This window comes from Protopterus annectens, chromosome 7.part0, assembly GCF_019279795.1.
Source record: "Protopterus annectens isolate FY-2018-M chromosome 7.part0, PAN1.0, whole genome shotgun sequence".
Lineage (NCBI taxonomy): Eukaryota > Metazoa > Chordata > Ceratodontiformes > Protopteridae > Protopterus > Protopterus annectens.
The window spans coordinates 1402187816-1402212206 of NC_056739.1; the positions used below are offsets into that span (position 1 = coordinate 1402187816).

The 24391-nt window shown below is 39.1% G+C and overlaps 1 protein-coding gene across 1 annotated transcript in view; it reads right to left on the reverse strand.

The window, feature by feature from the left end:
* The window catches only part of DOCK3 (dedicator of cytokinesis 3), a 4843230-nt gene that overhangs the window by 737081 nt on the left and 4081758 nt on the right, over window positions 1–24391 (reverse strand). The window contains exon 24 of the mRNA XM_044077993.1: window positions 1575–1767. Within this exon, the coding sequence (XP_043933928.1) occupies window positions 1575–1767 (193 nt within the window). The remainder of the gene's footprint in view (window positions 1–1574; window positions 1768–24391) is intronic.

Sequence of the window (24391 nt, forward strand, 5' to 3'; positions counted from 1 at the left end):
ACCTATGAACTGTGAAAAGCTAAATTTATAGAAACAGTATGAAATAATTCAAGACCATACCTTCTGACAGTGTGTTGTTAAATATGATTTAAAAGTTACTCTAAAGAAATGGCATTACATAATTATGTCAGACAAAGTATCTTTACATACACAGCAGTACAATACTTTTGGAAATAATTTAATCTGAAGCACAGAGTTTCTGTCAGGTAGCTTCTTCCAGGCCTTCTCTACATCATGCTGTATTACTGTAAAACATTAGACTATTTCCTCAGACACCATCAGGGAATTTCTACTAAAAATTATTATTTAACATCAAACAATCTTACCCTTTGTTTCTATAGTCACAGCAACACAGCAGAATAAATATAGAACCATCACATAAACAAGAGAAGCCCTATATGCTTGTATACAAAAATATACCATTACAAATCCTGCCTGAAACTATGCCTACAGGTAGTGATTTCATGGTGTCTTCAGAGACTCCAGCTGTAGGAGCATATTAAAAGTTCTCTGGAGTTCACCCTGGTCAGAGACAACAGTAATCATTTAGAACAGAATCATACACCTATATCTATATCTATATCTATATCTATATCTATATCTATATCTATATCTAAAAGGTCTAATCAATGGTGAAGCAATGAAGCATACATCCCCCCTACATACACACAGTGATAAGGTAGATGCAATTATGTTGTTTTTTTGGCCAGTATAACCAGTTTAGTCTTCAAAGATACCATTAGAAAATCTTGCAAAACCTGCTTTCCATCAGTAATATCATATGTCTACTATGATGTCAATGCCATGTGAAAAATAAATAAATACATAGCAATCAAAGAACATAAGAGTATTGTTAAATACAAATGTGCTTTCAAATTAGTATTGGTTCTGAGATTCCAGTCCATAATCCAAAATATCAGTAATCTGTCTATACCAGCATGGTGCATTATGAAAGATAATTTATCCACAGTTTACCTTTTTTTTTTTTTTTTCCAGAAACAAAATCTCAGAATCAGGCTGTCATTAACACTGCTTTAATATTGCCATACAATTCTACAAGAGACATTCACACAAAGCAATATCATAAAACGAACAAATTAACTTAATCTGAATTTGCTGTTACATTTTCTTTCTTGGTATTGTTTTAGAGACATCATCATAAAACAGTGGTCAGAGCAGATAGTTTCAATATTAAAGTAGCCAAATTTCATGCCTGCACTAATATGTAATTTCTCATCTCTTAGAGTCACAGTTAACAAAAGCATATATGAAAGCTTTACCTTCACACAGCCACAATGACACACTCCAAGTATTTATTTATATCCTGAATCTGTGACATAATTCTGCTGGAGACCACATCAAAACAAAATAACACATAAAGGTACCAAAGGAGCACTGACAAAAACATCAGCACACTCCTGGAAGATACCATATCTGCATTAGCGATTACATTTTACCATCAAAGTTCATTTCAGAAACAGTATACCTTAATCAAAGTAGGTTCCTGGGAGTTGCTGCAATTTAGTTATATCATGATTGTGTCAGCTTCTCTGTTCTTTCAAAAGCTCTATTACCTGGGAAGGAGAAAAGTCGGCTATCCACAGTACGTGCTATAGACTGTAGTTTTACCACATCCATGGATTGTCCAATATGAACTGTGCTTGGCATGCTCCCAAGGGTACCTCTTACAAACTCAGCAACCTCCTGTACGGTAAACATCTGAAGTAGCTCATCAAATATAGCAGGGAATGAGTTTAAGAGGGCAGCCTGCAACAAAAAGAAAAAAGAGGTTATGGTCCCTACTGAATGCAATGAAAAAATACTCCATGAAACTTTATGTTTACAGTAGCTGGGGAACTTCAACTCTTTGTTAAAACCTGTTAGACTTCTTCTTCTTTTGGCTTTTCCCGGTTAGGGGTCGCCACAGCGGATCATCTGTCCGCTCATGATTGGCAGTGGAGTTTTACGGTGTTGAGTTGCCAGCCCGGCACCCAACCTTCCACAGAAGACATACACATGCACACACTCACACCTAGGGCCAATTTAGAGTGTCCAATCCACCTAAAACCTGTTAGACTAAATGTAATAAATAATAAAGGATTACGAAAGTCAACATGCTCATATCTCAGATTTTTTTTTACATCTGTGTTAATTTCTATTTAAAAGCTTTTTTCTGAATTTTCATTTACGGCATAATTTCTCAGCAGTAATCTTATTAAGCTGTTTTACAAAGTTAACAGATTATTGAGTTCAGGATTACTACATCAGTTTATGTTGTTGACAGCTTGTGAAAGATTTTTAGTTACAAGCATGTAACACCTGGAAGTATAATTAAACTGCACACACTGCATAAGTGTAGGTAAAGAGGTGTTACATTCATGGTGTAGTGGGATAGAGCCTTGACTATGACTCAGCTGACCTGGGTTAAGTAGTGACCATAGTGCTGGAGGAAACAAATGGTGAGGGAGAGAAGTGAGGAGAGGAGACACAGCCTGCTTACCTGTCCCAGAAGGGAAATTAATGAATTTATGTATTAAGGTATTGAATCCTCAGTGGATAAATAGCACCTAGTAGGAACCATCATCTAAAATTGGAAGGGTGTGGCTACCTACGAATCTACATCAGTCAAGGAAGTGGATGAAGGCTCCATGCTTCATCCAGTGTACATCCTTCCCCTAAGTGCTTGTGTGGCATGCAAAAGAGACATTAACACATACCTAAAATCTACTGATGGCTGGCTGGTTGACAGATGTTCTGCCATCAGATCTCTTCCATACATAAAGGAAAAGAACTGGTAGATTTATAGCAATCAGCTAGACAGCTAGAAGGTATGGAGACCCAAAAACACCTATTTAAAGAGGCAATTTCTGACAATAAGAAATGCAGAAATTATTTTGGATACAGCTATTGAACATTTCAGCTTATCAACAGTCACATCTAATATGGGAAATTATGATGAAAATTACAGGAACATATCAGCATTAGGATAAAGAAAAGTTAAAGCCAGGGTCTACTTTGATATACCACTGCCTTTCTGACTGGTGCTCAGCTGACCATCCATGACTTCCTTCTGCCCTAATGGACTGTTATTGTGACGTAGCCAGCACAGCTGTACTCCAGAATGTGAAAGTTCTATCCTAATACCATGATATATTAAATAGACACTTCTAAGGTCACAACAACTGAGAGAAAATGAGAAAGATGTACTGCTTTTTTTCATGCTCGCTCATTCTCAAACACAGTATTGTTAGAGATCAGTGGTGTAATGGCAGATCGCACACACCAAGGATGTAGGGCATGCAAAATCTCACTGCAAATAAGATTTGTTTTAAAATCTGATCAGTTCATGGTGGTAAGTTCAACCACTGTTGGCAAGCATGATGTAGTTTGCTTCAGTATGGCCGAGTGTACAGAAGAGCCAATGGAGTACTGAGACAGCGGCATTAAATTTTGGTACCTATGAAAAAGTTAAACAGATTCAGTGCCCTTAAAGAAAGTGAAGCAGTGAAGGGTACAGAGAACATGACATCTTAACGCAAAAGGTAAAGGATGGTGGTTGTGGCTGAAAGAAAGGGACATCTATGATCATTTGTGACTGACATGATACAGTGTGGAATTCAGATAATCTGTAAATTCTGAAAATACTAGCATACCTGGCACTGTACTAAAACATACTGTGAATATCGACCACTATATATTAAAAAGAAGGGCCAGAGGAAAAGCACTGGACTAGGAAATCATATTTCAGAATAATATAATTAAATGCTTTGATTAGAGTTGCTGAGATTGCTAATAAACAACTGTCTTTCGGATTTTCCTGGTTAGGGGTCGCCACAGCGGAACTCCGGTCCGCTAATGATTGGCAGTAGATTTTTACGTGCTGGCTTGCCGGGCCTAATGCACAACTTCTTCAACGAAGGAATGCCCATTCACACATATCAACACACAGAAGACACTCTAACTGAGAATCGAACGTGCAATGTCTAACTGTGAGGCGACAACGCTACCGCAGCACCACCACAGCAGTAGTTGTTGACATTGCTAATACTATGCATTATTACATATCAATATCGGCTGCATTTTTTGTGCATGTTAACTTCACATGTGACAACTCACTGAATAAACAAGTACAATGCAGATTATTTTACGTAGACAGTTATTATAGTTTTTAATTTGTTATATCTCAGTTCACTTCTCATTCATTTCCTTTTTGAAAGTACAATAATATTTTCTCAGTTTATTACAGTTTTCCTCTAAACTATTTTCTTTTTGATGTTTTCAAAATCAATTTTCTTTATATTTCCTATATCATGTATCTCACCTTTGTGACTCAGCAGCAATGATTGAGTCACATATGTTTCATGAATCATGCTACTGCACGATCAACAATGCACAGCACCAGAAACATTTTAGTGCAGTTTAAGATTAAAAAAAAAAACGGCAACAATTAAAATCTGTTATTGAAATGTTCAATAATGTAGGCAGTGTCCATATACCCCACAGTGATATGCATCGTAAAATGCCCAATAATCTTTTCAGCGTTTTTTTTTGTTATGTTTTGTTGACTGGTTTAGTCCCACTAGATTGTGGCCTATTGTCAGCTAAGACCTGATGTTGTACTCATACTGACACAAGAAATTCTAACCAAGGCACTGGCAAAATTCAACTATTCTTTCCAACTAACATTACTTCAAAGATGGTGAAAAACAGAAGACTGTTGGAGATTTGATTACTGAGACCAAGGTTATGAATGTTGAGACAATGGAATATCATAAAGAAAGTGCTGGCGAGGTGCAGACTATAACATTGGAAACAGGTGGTTTGATGGATAAACGTTCACATGATACAAAAGTATCATGCAGTGACATGATGAAAAGAATGTTCACTTTGGAAATCACAGAGGGACAGAGAAATAGGACAAAAAGTAGTGGATTTACTGTGGATGTACAAAACATGAGTTCTGAGTGGAGTAGAGTCCATTTGAGCAGAGAGTTTTGGAAAAATGCAGCAGTAAAGAAGCATCATGCAGTAAGAGGAGGTTGTGTTGTAGTTGGGTTGCCCTAAGGTGATATATTAGTGATAACTCATTCTTCAGAATGTCTAATTAAAGCTGGTGATATGCAAATTATATTGGTGCTGCTTATCCTTCAATACCAGAATATACTGTCACCATTTATAATATACAATAAAACATGTATGCGGCTCTCAGGGAGGAAGCATAGTTTGCAGCAGTCAGAGCTTCTTGGTGTCATCTTCTGCCACATTCTCATGCACTCTAAGATCACATTCTAAGTTCTGTCACAGACATGCATACTCTGTTCATCATTTACAGGCTGGACAACATAATTCTACAACAGGTAACCACAAACAAGCTACCAAGACCAAAGGTTATAAGACAGTTCAGACAACTGTGACAAATTCCCTGTGTTCTTTGGCACTTCTGGCTGGTCATAGAAAGCACTGGAAAATGGACCTATAGTGGGTATAACTTCAATATGTGTTTTTATTAGCAGTGTCTATAAGCTTGTTATGAAAGTTCTGATACATTTTACTGCCATTGCTTATCTTCAGCCTGAATAGTTGAGATCTAACTGATTAGTTTATGTTGCTTGACTTTAAAAGATAATTAATTTCAGCATAGCTCACTAACAGAAAAATTAAGGAGTTACTGGGTTTATTAGTACACTTTCACTGACAATGCACCATTATAATGAGCTTACAGCCAATTAACAGACTAGAATTTGTCTCCATTTTAATATAGGAATGATTGTATCATTAGTGTAGTTTGCATATGATGAATGTATACAACACTGAAAATGCCAATGTTTGAAAATAATTGGAAATCTAGTATTCTAACATAGTGCCATGCAGTGTGTGTGGTATTTAATATGTGCAATTTGTTTTATGAATGAATCCAGACATTTATGAAGAAGGCATTTTTCTATGTTCTGCAATTTTACAAAAGATTAAAAATTTTAAAACAAAAATATGTTCTATGCACAAATAAGAATAACTCCTCCAATCTGATGAAATAAGTTCTTATAGTTTAATTTTTCAGTGTGAATTTTATCTGTTTTTGTAAATATTGTACATAGTTCTTTTTATTTCTGTTAAAAATATTTTTTTTCAAAAAGAAAAAGAGTAACTCCTCCCAAACAATGACTGTATGACCAATTAAGCAGAAGGTGTGTTTGGAACTGAAAATCTATCACACTACATGCTGTCTTTTCTTTAAGTAAAAAAAAAAAAGTTAAAATAGGTCCTAAAATTAAAACTGAATTAAATTATAAACAGATCACTATATAAATATTTTTTTTGGCAATTACTATCCTTATGCAGACAAGTAAATCAGAAAGATTAGATAACGTTCATAGATTTAATCACTACCGTTTCTTGTCATTGAGAAAGCTTCTCCAAAAACTTTACTTTCTCTTTAAGGAAAAACTTCTTGGTTTACCTTTGTTTTACATAACTAACTTGCTGGAGTTATGTACAAAATTTGAAACAGTGACATTTGCTTAACAGCAGTGATATGTGGCAAACACTAGATGATCAACATTTATATGCCTTCGGTTTTGGGGGAGAAAACAATAATCTAAAGATGTGCAATTATCTTTTATAATAAACACAGGAAAACATAGCTACTAAAGCATGTTTATTTTAAACTAGTGTGGGTGGGTGTTTCACTCAAAATGTGATACCATTAAGAAAATAATTTGGATAGTGTAGTTTTAAGCATACTTCTGTGAAACAGTTCTTGTAACGATTTGTAAAGTAACATGGTTAGCAATAACATTGTTTTCATTGTGGTTTACTACTTTAAAGGCATTTCTCACCTTTGGACGATATTTGACTAAAAAAACACCTTTTTTCCTGTCTGAAATGGTTATTTTTTTATCTTCTCCACAATGCTAAAATCATACTTCAATATATTTTTCTTTTAAATCAGTTTATTTAAATTTTTACTTTAATATGGAAAACTATAATATGCATATGCATTCACCTTTCTGTGAACTGCATGACATAATCTGAGAACACTTAGTGCTTCATGAAGGAAGTACTTTGGGTGACATTGAGAAATGTAACCACTAGTGGTAAACCGTTTTTACCACTTGTGGCAGCTATTTATGATTCAGACACAGACCTATCTCAGTGCTTTAAATTGAATAAGTGCAGCACCATGGCAGACTGTGTATACTACTGCAAAAGCTAAAGAGGCAATCTGGGGTGACGTATATGATACTTAGATGTGCTTTCCCACAGAAATAGGTTCATAGGTTCATAGGTTGGTACTAGGCTATCGGCCCTAGGGCCTATACAAGCCTAGCCATAACAATTCCCTGGATATTTCTTCCCACAATATTTACTTCCCTGGACCCCTGTCTAGCAGGGCAACTGACTTGATCTCTGGGGTGAATTTCCTATCTCCCATCCAATTGTCAAGGTTTCTTTTAAATAGAGCCAAGGAGGCATTCTGCTTGACATGTATGGGCAGTCTATTCCAGAGTATGGGGAGTCTCTGGGTCAGGAACCTATCCCTCCAGCATGTTTTGTTCATTGTGATGAAGGTTTAGATCCCTGGAGCGTGTGGCTCTGAGTGACTGAGATTTCTTTAAGTGGAGCATGTCTAACAGCTCAGGGTTTGACATGACCTTGTATGTTAGGCAGAGATTGCCTCTGAGTAGACAATATGCCACAGAGTATAGCTGGAGTTTTTTTAGGCGGTCGGTATAGTGCATCTGTTTTAGGCCTGTGATTCTTTTAGTGAGATATTTCTGTGGCCTTTCCAGCTTTTGCAGATGTCTTGTGAGGTACATACCAAATGGGGCATTGTACTCTATAATGGGTCTAATGAGGGATGAGTACAGTGGGACAATGACCTCCTTTTTTCTGGATGAAAAGTCCTTAGTGATGAGGTGTGACACATAGAAAGATTTCCTGGCTGTTGTGGCGATGTGGTTATTGAAGGTGAGACCACTGGCCACTTGTGTCCCTAAGTCTGTCATCACAGTTTCAGTGTTTAGTGTACTGCCATAGGAGTATAGGAGTTAATTCCCAAATGGGAGAGTTCCTCTATTATACCTAAGTGGAGGATTGTGTCAAATGCTTTGGCTAGGTCAAAGTAGGTGATATGCACTGTCTTTCCCTCATCCAGGGAAGAAGTCATCCGTGTTTAACAGGTGTGATCTACTTTTAACAATTCCAAACTGGGTTGGGTCCAGAGGTTGCTGATCACTTACGTCCTTATTAATAAGGTTCATAATGATTTTTTCAATGGCCTTGCAGATGAGGCTAGTCAAGCTTCTGGGCCTATAATTCCCAGAGTCAGTTGATGGTCCCCCTTTGTGCAGAGGGATTACTGTTGCTGTCCTCCATTCCACTGCAACATAGCCAGTTTGCAGACTGTGGTTAAAAAGGAAGAGAAGTGTGTCTGCTAGGTCATGTTTTAAGTTGTTTAAAAGGCAACCTTGTACGTTGTCTGGTCTCATTGATACTGTGTTTTTTGCCTTGGAGAGTACAGAGATGACCTTCTCTCTTGAGATCATAGGCAGTGGAATGGTGGCAGGTATATTTTAGGGGATGACTGGAGGGGACAGAGGGTGAAGTTTACTGCAAATTTGTCAGCAGGTTGGCTATTATGTCTAGTTGAGTATGGGTGGTGCCATTCACAACCGGTTCAGTGCATAGCCGGGTGTTCCATTTTAGATTTTGGACATCGTTAAAGAATGCCTTGTGAATTATCCTTAGCTAGGGAAAGTATTTTTACTTTGTAATTAGAACTGGAGGACTTGACAAGATTTGTTTGTTTGTTTAAGCTAAAGAGGGATTTCTTCCCCTTTTGAGCCAGTTCCCTTTTGTTCTTGGACATTAGTTTATTTCTCTTGTTGTATAGCTTAGTCATACTGGGGTCCAGCAGGGTGGCTTGTTTTTTTGGCAGACCTGGTTTTAATCCAGGCAGGTACAGCTGATTCTATACAACTGCTTAAGTGGTTATACAGGGCATCGGTGTACATCTCTACATAGGAGTCCATGTTATCTGCATTCAAGGGGGCTTTGAAAATTCTTATACCATCACTTAGTAGGAAGTACCCCATGTGAACATTTTCCCCCTTGCCTCTCTCTCAACAGCTAAGTTCCTCTCTTCTTCTCCTCCCTTCTTTTCTACCTCTGCTATGCACCTAACTCAAATTTCTAATCAATCTTCCCTCACCTCTAGCTCCCCTCCTATCAATCTCCTCCTCAGCTTCTCCTCCAGCTCCTGTCTCTCCTTAATGTATTACAATACAATGACTGTCTTGCTGAATTTTCTTTTATCACAAATTGTTTTAAATCTTTGATTTTCATATTTAGTGAAAAATGTTCCTATGTTTTATTTATAGGTTCTTTTCTTTTTTATTATGTATTTATCAGTTGCTTTGTATAAAGACAAATCATACTTTTCCTTTAACGTTTGTATTAATCACTATATTGCTCAATGTTGTAATGGAGATTTTCTCCTCGGGTCTCTCCTGAAAATGGGCATGTTGCCCAGTCAGACTAACCCGGTTAACAAATGTCAAGTAAATAAATAAATAAAGCAATTTGCCTTTGAAAAATTCTTAAACATTTTTGAGCTTGATGGGGTTATCTGGTCTTATAATTACATCGAATGAGACTGATTTATGGTTCAGTCTTACCAGGGAGGACATCACACAAAGGAGGAGGGTATGCAGTGCTGTCCTATGTTAGTTAGTACTATGTCCAGGACATTTGAGCCTCTTGTGAGTGAGCTTGACTAGCTGTTCCAGAGCATTTGCACTGACAAATTCCATGATCAGTTTGTGGTGTGAACATATGGGCGGCATTGTAGCCCTGCATGGCTGGAGTGCTTTCCATGCATTTTAAAAATGTCTTTGTGACTGCACAGATGTCACCATCTTCCAAAGTGAGGAATGCTTCCAGGGGGTGCAGTTTCTTATTTAGACTCCTGGCATTAAGCAACAGTACCTTGAGTTTATCTAGGGAGCAGTTTGTTATGTTGAGAGGTTAGTTATTTTGACACTGCTTAAAAAAAGGCACAATAGGGGTGGCCAGTGCCTTTGCCAGTATCTGAAAGCCTAGAGGAGACATATGTAGACCATTTCTGACAAAGCAGCATGGCCTGTCAACCATGTCTTCCCAGGCTGGCAGACAGTGGATCCCCTTGGACTGACACCAAAAGCTAAGCCAATTGTCTGTCCATCATTTTTTGTTTGTATTATGGTATCTACTTTGGAGAAGGTAGAATGCTGCTTAAGGCTAGGCTTACACCTGTCTGTGACACACAATTTGTCAGCTCAGTCATGTCTCATGTAGTCTAGTGAGGTATGTTTCAAGTCATTCATCCCCACATGGACTATGATGAAGTTATAACAGTACTCATGGCTCAGTGACTTCGGTGCTTGAGTGACTTGATGGATCCTGGCACATGACAGGTAGCTAACTAAAACCTGCTGCTTATCCAGCCTGGTGAGGGGAACATCTGTGTGTCTCCCAACTGAGTCAGCTATGACCAATACATTAGGTTTTGTGGTGTTATGTCTTATAGGCTTTGTTTTTTGAGACACTGGTGTGTGTGTGTGTTATTTTGTGTTGTGGTTATTTTTTGCATTGTTATGTGTGTAAGTCATTTCCGGTGGAAAATCTTTGATCTTTTGGTAAGTTACTAGTGAGTACCTCCGCATATGTGGGTTTATGTGTCATGGCCTTATTTAGTGCGGGATGTGTGTGTGTGTGCTGACAACCTGTTTGGCATTTGATTGGTCCTTATGTGAGAGTCTTGCCTCCAGTTTCATAGTGTAACTACATCTCTCACGTAAAGTACTTGTTTGTTTCAGGGGTGATTGTCAGTATATATGAGAGAATTGCTACATTGCCTCAGAATGCCCATGTCTGTCAGGCTGGCCAGAGAGATGATGGAAAACTGCCAGTCCATAATAACAGGCTCTCACTGTATGTTTTATTAGGGAAGGGAATGAGTTAATTTGACAGGACTGTGCTTGTAGTGCGTAGACTACAAGAGGGAGCTATACTTTGTGTAGGCTAAGGATGATCAATAAGGCCTGATCCTCAACTGAGTTGCTCCTAGAGCAGCAGAAAAGCTGAGAAGGGTTTCACCAAAAGCTGAGAGGAAAACTGAACTTCTAGGCTTTTGTGACTATACAGGCCACTGCTAACTACTTCTGCATGAAGAGCAGCACTGCACAAACCTGAGGCTTAAATACGAGCAAAGAGAAACAAGTTTTAAGCTAATTACCAATCAGGTGAAAATGCACAATAAGCCTTCCACCAGCAATCCCCAACTCAGGCAGGTTAGATCAGCACACTTCTGCCACAAGGATGCAGAAAAACACCTTATTAATATAGAATAGCTGGTTTGGAGCCCGGGTGTAACAAGATCATAAAAACTGCCTACAACAGTCCTTCAGCTAACAGATACAATGTAATACAGTGCAACTAACTACTTAAAGCAGCAATCGACTGTGTTTTTTCTTTGTTTGGAAACTGCTAAAGTACAGTCACAGTATATAAGAGAAGTGCACACAAATACTTGAGTCCTTTTGTGTTCTTCCCAGCTCAGCTAGACCAGGTAAACACTTACTGCCACTAGATCAATAATCCCAGTCCTTGTAATGTAAAAGTACAGTAAAGGAGTGTCCAGAGTGAAATGCTACCACTAACAAAAGATATGAAATGCTACCATAACCAGACATAAAGATGTGGATACAGCAGTGTAATTTAAACAGCTTATAAAAGTGTGATTATTCAATAAAAGTACTTGGCTTTGTATAAAAGAGCCAAGAGCCACTCAATTGTACAGAATGTGTAAAGATACTGAAAATAAGATAGGCTGATTAATAAGCCTTCCAGCCAATAAAACTACATGCAAAAATCTCAAGTGTTTCCCCCAGCCTAAACAGACCAGGCAACCTCCCAGTGCACTAAATGGAAAATCCACTGACCTCTTGATGTAAGTGCTTGTGTGAGTGTTAAAATATACTACTTTATCCAACAGCTAGCTAGATAATGAATTCTGAGCAAGTAAATCAGTAGAACAGACAGTAATGAGGCAAAATGCACTTTTTCAATATAAGCAGGGGTGTACCAAGCAAATTCCATTTTGTACTCACAAGATCTTAGTGCTACACCCTTGGACACCTATCACCTAGAAATGGACACATCTATCAAAATGCTGACCCCCAAGCACTTAATAAATATAAATAACATTTTCAGCTGTTTCCTCCTAAAACTATACAAATATTGTTTTTAGATAGCAATATTGCACCTGTTGTTAAAGGCATTCATTTAGACAGTTGTAGACATAATATGACCTGAAAAAAGCCATGTTGATATGATGCTCAGAGAAAAATGTATTCAGTAGCCTACAGAGTTTGTGTAGCTGTACCCTTGAATATAAGCACAAGGAAAGGCAAATAAATAATTCAAGATATCAACAGCAGTGTAGAAAGGAAGGAGGTTATTAAGCTCATTTTAGAATAGGGGTGGGAAGCCTAAAATCACCAGGTTTAAAAGCAGATCAACAAACCGGAAGGTGAGTGGGGAAACTAGCAGGGAATCACCAATAGTGCTTTAGTTTATGCAGGCTTGAAATCTTTAGGAAAGACAAAGGCCCAGAATCCACTGTGTATTTGATCTACAAGAGCATGTGTGAAAATGTTTTTTTGTTCCAGGGTATATAGAAAACTAAAATCCCCAAAAACTCAGCTCTACTCGCTGGATTCAATAAAGGCTGACACAATACAATAGGTATCGAGAACCAAAATCCCAGCAGGAGTTTATGTCCAAAAACTGTTTAATATACAAAAATATCAAAATCACCAAGATTAAGTGCTTTCATTCATCACAGGGAACTTCATCAGAATAACACTATGCTCTAAATCCCAAGTTAAATACCTCCATCAATTAAGTTAACAATTATGCAGTTACCTTATTAACTAATAATTTCACACCAACTTGTTTAAAACTGAAAGCATATTAAAATGAAAACTTAAAAGTATTTATACTTTTCTAAACCTTGTTGTACCTTGTAAAATACTTGAAGTACATTTAAAATGTTAAGGCTTTCCTTTTTAAAGCAAGGACAATGGAATAATGTTCATTTAGACCAGGTAAGGTACAGGCATCCAAAGCTAGCTGCTACATAAGCTCTCGATATTCAAGGGTGGTCTCCCAGTCCCCTCCTCTTTCAGGGACTTCCACTTTTTCTATCACCCAAAACTTAAAACTGGCTTGAGCACAATTTATTGTATGTTTATATAGGGCATTAGTTTATTTTTGCCTATTTATCTCATATAAGTGTTCATATATTCTTTGTTTTAATTTACTTATGATAAGTAATTTATGCAGCTGCATTATTCCTAAAAATACTTAGCTGTGAAAATCCTTACCACAAGCCATCTTATAATTACTCTCTATGGGAGAGATTGTGTTAGAGGTAAGTGTTGGGGATAACTAGTGCTTGGGTATGTGTGCATGCAGGCATGTATGTGTATGTGTATGTGACTATGTGTGTGAGAATGTGTGGGTGTGAGTGTATGTAGAGGTATGAGTGGTATGTGTGTGTGTGTGTGTGTGTGTGTGTGTGTGTGTGTGTGTGTGTGTGTGTGTGTGTGTGTCTGTGTGTGTGTGTCTGTGTGTATATGTGTGTCTCTCTCTCTCTGTATGTGTGCATGGGTGGGTATATGCGTGACTGTGATCATGTGTGGGTGTGGGTACTCAATGCATGGTGATTATAATCATTTGTGGATGTGTGTGCTCAATGTATGGTGATTCCGATCAGGTGTGGATGTGTTTTGTGTTCGATGTATGGTGAGTGCATGTGTGTGGGTCTGTGTGTATGTAGGTGTGTGCGCGCACGTGTCTGTGTGTGTGTGTGTGTGTGTGTGTGTGTGTGTGTGTGTGTGTGTGTGTGTGTGTGTACGTGTGTATATGACTGTGTGTTAGTGTGTGTGTGTGTGTGTGCATATGGCTGCAAATTCTAAATATCCCTTCACTAATAAGCAAATCCTGCAACACTGGGGGTGCTGACACTACCAGAGACTTTCAAACTAATCCACTGAGAAATTTAACAGAACCTAGGATTTGCAGCAAAAAATGACACATGGACACAAAGGAGGATGAAACTCTAATATCTGGCATTACTGACGGACTATAATGGTCTGTGACCTATTGGGGCTATGCTCAAGACTTCTGCAGAAAGCTAGGGATTACATTATATGACATCAAGAAGTCTTTTTAAATATTATCTAATCTACTTAGAAGGTTAATAGAGCAACATGTTTTGCAACCAGATGCATTTGCTGAGCAATAAGAAAAATGAAACTCTATTGTCTGGCTTCACTGAATGACTGTAGTCATTCATTATTTACAATGGACATTAATAAATTGGAGATGCCTTGTAAACATGGACAGGTAAGAGGTATGGTGATGTGTAAGTGTGTTTTTGAAGGCGTGCGTGTATGTGTGTGTGTGTGTGTGTGGGGGGGGGGTTAGGCACCTAGACAGTGAGATATTTCCCTGTGGTACATTTGGTTAGAGACACATTAAGTGACATTCAGCTGCAGAATAAATATGGCTGTTGAGTTCTCTGTGTGCAAAGAGAAGAATGAAATGCCATGCTCACAACTTCAACAGCCAAAAGAACAGGAGGGAAGGCAAAATGAGACAGAAGGTGGTATGGCAGGCATCAGCAGCAGGCTGGCCAGTGGGCATGGCAGTGGAGTAAAAATGCAGTGCATACAGTGTAGAGAACATTACCTAAAATGCAGGCTTTTCTGGAAAAGCTCACCCAAGCTCTGCTTTAACTTGCTGTTTGGGAAAGGTTAGTTTGCTTTTGCTTTCTTATATTTTGTATTACTTTATTGCCTCCTTCTATTTTGTATACTGTGATTTGGTTTGTTTACACTGTATTGTACTTGTATTCTGCTTTTAATTGCATATTAAAACTAGGAAAGAGAGTACAGCAGTGTCTCTTGAAAAATTTTCCCACCCCCTTCGCTGGTGCTGTTGTATTCTTAAACACAATTGTGTTTTTAGTTGCCTGCCCCTTCTGCTAATTTGACCACATATCTCCTTCCCGCTCCCCTTTCATTGGCTGTTGTGAGTAGGCACAAAATTATAATTCTGTGAAATCACTCCCCTTCAACTATTTAAACTTATTGGTCATCCCACTGTATTCCATAGAACCAGAATGCAAAGTGTCCACCCCCTTTCAATCTGTCTTGCACTTTTATAATTAGTGGTTCTCTACTTAGACAGCTAAAGCTTAAGTTACCCCCTCTTTCACATCTAACTTCTTAGTGCACACTGCAGTGCTTAGGATATTAACCAATTTTTTTCATCTTTCCTTTAAAATCTACAATATCTATTGAAAGGCCACAAATTACTGGAGAATCCACATCCACATTCTGCCTCTCACTACTCCTCATGGGATTAGAGCTTCTGTTTTCTACTAGTAAAAGAAGGAACACATGGATATAATTTCCAAGCTAGTACTGATCACTGGAAAGCCTAATAACTCCTTCATAGGTGACAGCTTGGAATTTGTGCTTATATTCTGTTCCTGTTGAGAGAAGGAGCAGAGTGCATTGATTCCTGACTGTTTCTGGCTGGGCAGTGAGTGTCGGTGCTTGATGTTCCTGACTGGTCTGGTTGTTATTCAAGACATATACCAGGAAAAGGCTACAACAAGCCTACAGACTCTTGCATCACCTGGGACAGACTGTGGATCACCAAACAGGCCGTTGCCTGTTTCTCATCTTGGGATTGGTGCTAATACTTTGCTTCTGGTGAGAGAAGAAGCAAATGAGCATTGTATCCCAGCACAGTGAACTTGTGGTGAGACCAGCATTAGTAGTAGCCAAGCAGTAGCCATTCACGTGACTCCCCTCTTTTCATCATTCTTGCCAAGTTAACTCTTTGTTGTCAGTAAGTACTGCTTGATTTGTTTCTAACTTCAGAATATCTGCTTAAAAACTTCATCCTTAAATTATCAGTCTCATTATTAGTTTCCCCTCAAGTGTTTGGCAGTGCCCTGTATAGACGCAAACACCTTCAGTGACATTTTTCCTGTAAACGCATGATTGAAATTCCACCAATACCTAGTTGCACACAGGACAACTCAGTGACAAGCACTGTCCCAAGAGTTGCAGACCAGATACTCCTGACATTGCTTTATATTCTCACTCCAAATGTCTAATCAATAAAAAGGGGCTGTTGCCATGGATATGAACTTTCCCACTATCTCTTTTATCAGCTTGGTGGATATGGGCATCCTGAGGCAATGTAGAAATTGCCTTATGTTTACTGACAATTAGTTAATTCTCAAACAAACTGATATTGTATATGAGAGATGTATTCACGCAATGTCACTGGAGGCAAAGCTCTGACATAAAAGTACTCAAAGTCAATAAAGTTGTCAGGAGTGCATGCACTGCTCCCACCACACACAATTCAAAGCAGACATATATACCCATATATGCTGAGGCACTTAAATGCAATTTTCTTAAATCCCAAAGAACTCCTAGATGAAGTACACATAACAAATACCCTCAGCAGCCCCAAAAGTACTCTTTCAGAACATCACCACATCAACACATACAGCCACATCTCATGAAGCCTCTACTTCCAAGTCCATAAGGCAAGCCACCACACAATCCAACATTCTGGTTATTGGAGACTCCACCATGGGACACACTGATGTCCCTCTCACCAGTTTGAACAAGGAGAAAGTCACGGTCAGTTTCTTATCAGAAATCTCCCACATTATGCATGCGCTCACATCATTGGACCACAAGTACCAGTATGACTCATCATAGACTAAGTGGGTATAAATGACCTGAGACATATTTCATAGACTGTATAAAGACAGACATCATGGTGCTCTCAGAATATGTGTCTCAGGCTGGTACAAGCCTAGTATTGAGCAGCATTTTACCTTCTCCAAGGAAGATGCCACAATATGAACCAAAGATGACTGACTTTAATAATTGGCTTAGTTTCTGGTGTGATTCTAAGGGGATGTAATAACTGTCAGCATGAAAGGAGATGGTCAACAGACCATGCTGCTTTTCCCAGAGATGGTCTGCACATCTCCCCTCTAGGCTTTTGGATATTAGTTAAAACATTGTCTTCTCCCATAGTGCCTTTTTTAGGTAATGCCAAACTGAAAGTATTTCCGACATAGCAAATCAAAGCCAAGAAAGGTTTTACTGCTTAATGCTGATTCTAAACAAAAAACTCCACTCACTAGATTCTCTCCTCAGCCTAGAGAATGCTGACATCTGTGCAGTCACTGAAACTTGGTTTAAAGCCACAGAGAGCACACCGACAGCACAAGGTTAGAATGCCTTCCACAAATTTAGACCAGCTACTACACAGACAGGGACTAAAGGTGGAAGTCTCTCAATTTACATCAGAAATAAATATACCTGCAGGGTGGTCCAACAGGACAATGCACTTAACTGCTCCATGTTAAGATCACCATAGGTAAAATCCAGTATCACTTCCTTGCAACTATAGGTCCCCCCATGACCCCAAGAAACCTATAGCATGTATTTAAAATTACTGGAAACACTCATCATCCAACCTAATACCATATTCATGGGTGACTTTAATTACCCCACTATTAACAGGGAATCTTATACAATACCAAATGTACAGGCACAGAGATTCCTGGATTTTGTAAACACAAACACCCTGGACCAGATTTTCAATACACCAATGAGTGGCACAACCATACTGGATCAGGTCCTCACTAATATGGGAGAATGTTGCACATGCCCTAGTGTAATGTCTTCCCTGGTAAGGTCAGACCACAAAATAGTGCCCTTTGAAGTAAAAATAAAACCTGGACCCCCAGCTAAACCAGGAATATTTACAAACTATTCTAAGACCAACTTCCTGCTATTAAGTGATAACCTGGCAAAATTTCAAGCCCCCCCAAAAACCTTGAGAACACTGTACTCTATGCAGAAGTGTTCACAGAAACCCTATATAAGCATATTAATAGCTGCATAGAGGCAGCTGTACCCACCAGGAATAAGTACAGAACTAACTCAAAAAACAAGCCACCCTAGTGGATTCACAAATCAATAAACTGTATAACAGAAAGAAGAAAATCATGGCTAAAATTAGGAGATGCAGCACCCAGTAGGATAAAAGCATTCTTGTCAAACTAAACAAACAACTCAGAGGACAAATAAAGTCTACCAAAGCCAAATTTGAGGTAAATGCCTCCCAGGTCAAAGACAACCACAAGGCATTGTTTTAGCTATGTCCGTAACCTCAAAGGCAATACACAATTGTGTGCTGAGCTCATTGTAAATGGAGCCACCTATACTGAAGATGAAGATATAGTGAACCTACTGACTGATAAATTCACCTCCATCTTTACCCCTCCCTCCCCCCCTCAACAGTCCCTCAGGAAATACCATCAAATATAACTCCCCCTGCTATCACTAGGGAACAGATCCTTAATGCTCTCTCTAAGGCCAAGAAGACTGCATCAGTGGGCCCAGACAATACCCCAGGATGCTTTCTTAATAGCATGAAACATGACCTATCAGGCCCTCTGGAATTGCTATTTAATTGTAGCCTACAAACAGGCTTTGTGCCTCATGAATGGAGAACAGCAACAGTCATCCCTCTGCACAAACGTGGGCCATCTACAGACCCTGGAAACTACAGACCCATAAGTCTCACTAGTCTTATATGCAGACATGGAAAGAATTATCATGGAAATGACCAATAATAATATAGTAAACCTCCAGACACAGGACCCAATGCATTTTGGTTTTGTCAAGGGCAGGTCATGCCTACTCAACCTGGTGGACTTCTTTGAGAAGGTCACCAAAGCAATGGATGAGGGAAAAATGGTTTATACTGCCTGTCTTGACCTAGCCACTGCATTTGACACACTTCCCCACTCGGGCATTGGTAACTAACTCAAGAGATTAGGTACAAACCTGTATGTTACTCAGTGGATAGCCAAATGTCTCACAGACAGGACCCAGGAAGTTAGAATTGCGGAGTCTATCTCTACAAACAGGCCAGTTAGAAGTGAAGTCCCTCAGGGATCAGTCCTTGGACTGCTCCTTTTTGGCATTTACTTCTCTGAATTCAAGACCAATGTTAATGGTCTCTGGCTAACTAAATTTGCAGTTGATTGCAAATTAGGAGCCATCATAGAATCCTAAACTGACACAAATGTTCTCCAGGAAGGGCTGACACAGACAAACAACTGTTGTCAGAGCCATGGAGTAAAGATAAATGTCAAGAAATGCATAATAGTATCCTTTGAGAAGTCATCCACCCCCTGGTAACTATCCTTGACAACACACCCCTTAGAGTTGACGGTCAGGGACTTAGGGACACACATTAACAGTAATTTACTCTGGTTTCCATAACTGAGATAAAAGGCCATTTTGCCATAGACTTACCTCTTACAGATAGGCCTGTTTCTGAATCCTGACCTTTGTGTTTTTGGTGTATTAAAATGTAATGGCTATTGAGGCTTTTAATTGCTTCTAAAGATGGAAAAGATGTAGAGTTGAGTTTAAAAATGATGAAATGAGATTTGCCATTCCTACAATGTTTTTACCTAATTCTAAAAACATTGAGTCTTATATGCATGTCACAAACTGAAAGTACTCTAAACTTATCTGGATGTGAAACTGGAAGTATTCAGAAACATTCTGTGGACGGTGTGGTTTGGTGAGTTCTTTATGATAATTTCTTCATAAACTAGCTTTGTACTTTGGTGATTGGGAAGTGCTTTTATTTTTAATTATAATTTTCTATGGAAAATCTGTAGTGCTGCTCTTGTATGGGAAACAGTGTTAATTTGTTATGAGTGACATTTAATTTTAGAAGATAAAATAGGTTGCAGTGTCTATAAGACATGACATGTATTGGCAGACATGAATTTATGCAAAAAAATTCCATTGAAGCAGTTTATTGAAGTTGTTCATGTCAAGTATTACAAATTAATGGCAATGATGATGCAGAATAAGGCATTTTTTGAAGACAAAATGCTTTACTTACTTTGTCATCTTACTACCAATCAGTGACACTGTTTTTCAGTTTGGTTATAGAACTCGTCTGAACATAGCCGTATCATCTTCGCACCTGTTACAGAAAGTGTGAAAGTGTAATAGGAAAAAAAAACTATACAGTTTGGTATGGCATAAAATGATCTGAACTGGTCTGCCGAAGCTTGATATAAATAATGTGAAGGAAAGCACATTGTTTTTCTGCTTATAAAATGCTGACATATCTTTAGAAGATTTGCTCAGCCTAGAGGACCTTATTGTATTTACAGATATATAACTGCCATCATATAACTTGTTTAAACAGATTATTGAGGACATCAGGAGATGAAATATCATTAGACCTCTCAACTGCACCTATTTTTGGGGGAACGTACACATCTTCAGGCCTGATTTACTCCTGTATTATGATGTACCTTTTTTTTTTTTTTTTTTTGGAGCTATAACCCTATTTTCAAGTTAAAGTTATTCGCTCACACAATTTTCTGAATTCTTTATCATCACACGTGATTTGTGAAGCTGTCTAGTACACAGAAAACTATATTACATGACCAAGATACTAGTGTCACCAAGAATTTAGAAAAAAAGGACACACATCTTACAACTCCTTTTCTTCAGAAGTAAAAATAAATGACACTGTGAGGTAAAATTTTGCAACACAGTTCATTAAAATCTAAAAATTTTACATAGTCTCTTTGATAATGCACTTATATTTTTCCATAATTTTTGTTACCTGGTTTTTAAATGGGTTTCTGAGTAGTATCCCACATTCCTAATGGAAGCAAGAAGAGTTGCTTCTTATGTGCTTTTTGATATTCAAATTTTATGCTAATTAGATATCCAGATTTTTGGCTGAATGCACCTACTTTTCCAAGGCCTTTGTAGTTATTTTCAATATCTACAGGTTAAAAGGTATGAACAGCATATGGTAAACTGAGAACTCCTATAAAGTAAATTCTGCTTACAATATACAGGACTGATATCAAGTCTCTGATCATAAACATGTTGCTATGTGTTTGAGACATGGGTATCAAGAAATTCACTCGACTTTCACAAAAAGAAGATCAAAAGACGAATCCTGACATCCATATTCAGAACACACAACTGAGTTATGAATGGAGATGCCAATCATAGTTCTTTACAGTCTATGAAGCTTTAAATGCTCTTTTCATCTGCCAGTTATATAAAAAGTGTAGGACTGTGAAGGGTTTTCTGTCTTTGAAAGCTGTAAAATGCTTAATAAATCCTCAGCAGCCAGAACTTATCCCCCTGATGAATGAACAAATGAATGAATGAATTTAATGGCTGTTAGACACTTCACTGCCATACTTTTTTTTGACAGTGAAATGTATTATACCTTTTAAAGCTGTTTTAGTTTCTTGCTACTGTTCTGTGGTAGTTGGCATGGTCTGTGTTATCCACCAGAGACTAGAGCTTAATAACATCATGAAGTACTTAACAAAACTTTACTATACACCTCTTTTACATCAGAAGATTTCTTAACAAAATTGTTTTCCTGGATTTGGAGTGTAGTTTTGGCACTTTGTGTACTACAAACAGGATTATGATCAGGACAGTGATCATAACAAGGTTTTATGTATTTTAGAATAGATTTCAAGAATCTACCTCTAGAATGAAAATTGAGATGTAAATTTCTTAAAATCCATTTCAGGAATCCTTAGTCATGATAGGTGACGATATCATAATTTTTTGTAGTACCCAGTCCCTATTTCCATTTTACATGGCACATGGATGGTAATAATGCTACAGCTGAAATAAGACAGACTCATGCCTTAGCAGCATAATGGATATGTAGAATAAAGAAGTTATGTACTCACCATAACGTTCCATCTGAGTAGGTAACTTCATTTGTCTGCGACCTGTGGGTATCGGATCCGATTTGGATCCGAGCCGGCAGCTTTCCTAGCCAAAGATCCGAGCTCCAAGCTCCTCCCCTACCCATAATGTCCTGCTGCCTCCCTCTAACCCTCAGATTGAGTTTGCCATAGTATCATAGAACATTACTATAACACAAGAAAACTACTTGAACATTCCACCTGATGTCATCTGGAAAGTGACATATCCTGATCCTTCAAGAATGAACTAAAGGTCCAGGGGATGGAAGGAGGGTTGGTTGCAGACAAATGAAGTTACCTACTCAGATGGAATGTTATGGTGAGTACATAACTTCTTTACCTGAAGTAGTTAACTACATTTGATCAGCAACCTGTGGGACAGAGTCCCGAGCTACCACAACTTGGGAGGACCTCATGGAAGGATATTCCGGAGCACTGCAGAGCCAAAAGATGCATGTCCTCTGGATATTAAATCCAATTTATAATGTGTAATAAAAGTATGAGATGAAGCCCAAGTAGCTGCTGCACAAATGTTGTCCAAACACACCCTCAACCAGAAGGCAGCAGAAGTAGCCACAGAACGGGTAGAATGAGCTTGAACCCTCAGGGGCTCAGGTCGACCAGAGCTTCTGTATACAAGAAGGATGCATTGGGAAATCCATCTAGCTAAGGTTACCTTAGTTACTGGCTTACCCAGACAGGACTTAGCAAATGAAACAAAAAGTTGATCTGATTTTTGAAATTCAGCTGGTCTGTTTAAATAAAAATGCAACTGTCTATGTACATCCAGACAATGAAGTCTATACTCTCCTTTGTTCTGATAATTAGGAAAGATAGATTGATGGATTGGTTGATGTTGACTTCTGAAGCCACTTTAGGCAGAAAGGAGGGATTAGTCCTGAGGGAAACCCTGTCTTTATGAAAGATGATGTATGGAGGCTTACTGCAAAGAGCATGAAGCTCCGATATCCTCCTAGCTGAGGTAATGGCAATCAGGAAGGCAGTTTTCCAAGATACATACTTTAAGTTGACTGAAGCTGCAGGTTCAAAGGGGGGGCCAGTCAGAGCCTGGAGAACCAGGGTTAAATCCCATGGAGGAACTGCATTTTTAACAGGGGGTCTTAACAGGAAAGTTCCTTTCAGGAATGTCTTGCAAATCTTAGAGGAAGCTAGGGGCCCAAAACTGTTTCCAACATGGAAGTGGGAAATAGCTGCCAATTGAACTTTAACAGTAGAAGAACTAGCCCCTTGATGAAAAATATGGGATAGAAAGTCGAGGACTGCTGGGATAGGAGCTGTAAAGGGATCCAAATTCCTATGCTCCGCCCAGATAGAGAAACGCTTCCATTTACTCTTGTAAATTCTCCTGGTAGAAGGCTTATGAGTGGCCACCAGAATAGCCTTAACTGAGGATGAGATACCGGGAGTCCTGGCCATTAATGGAACTGGATCAACCAAGCCAAGGACTTGAGGTTGTCCAGGTCGGGGGTCTTCAAACCCAAGGGATGAGAAATCAGATCCGGAATGGGATCTAAGATCCAGGGAGGATGTACTAGATGAGACCATAGGCATGGGAACCAGGTTTGGCGAGGCCAGAATGGGGCTATGAGGATAACTCTGCTCCCCAACTGATGAGCTTTCTGCAAGAATTTTGTCATCAACGGAAGAGGAGGATAAGCATAAAGAAGACTGGATGGCCAAGCATGAACCAAAGCGTCTCTGGGGACTTCCCCTGGTGGGGGAATTAGAGCGAAGAACTCGCTGCACTTTGTGTTCGAAGGCGACGCGAACAGATCGCAGAAAGGTTGACCCCATCTGAGGAAGAACTGTTCTGCTACTACTGGGTTCAGAGACTACTCGTAAGGTGAGAGGGTAGTTCGACTCAACCTGTCCGCTAGAATGTTTGACCGACCTGGTATGTGCACTGCTATGAGAAAGTGGTTGGTGGATATCGCCCATTCCCACACTCTCATGGCCTCTTGGCAAAGTGGGTAAGATCTGGTTCCCCCCTGTTTGTTGATGTACCAGACTACTGACATGTTGTCTGTTTGAATTGCAATAGTCCCTGGAGGAAGAAGGGAATGGAGAGCCTGCAACACTAGAAGCACTGCCCTCATCTGCAGCACATTGATATGCAAAGAGGTCTCTGTGTGAGTCCACGTTCCTTGGACGGATCTGCCCATGCAATGCCGCCTCACCCAAGGAGAGATGCGTCCGTGGTTACTGTGACTTGGGGTGGGGACATGGAGAAGGGGCGCCCTTCCCGGAGGTCCCTGGAATGGAGCCACCAAAATAGAGATTCCTTGCAAACCCTGCTGAGGGGAATAGGTGTAGACATAGGGTGACGTAGGATGGACCACTGGACCTGTAAGGTCCATTGAAGGATTCTCATCTTCAGAAGTGCAATAGGTGACAGATTGATGGCCACTGCCATGGACCCCAGGGCCC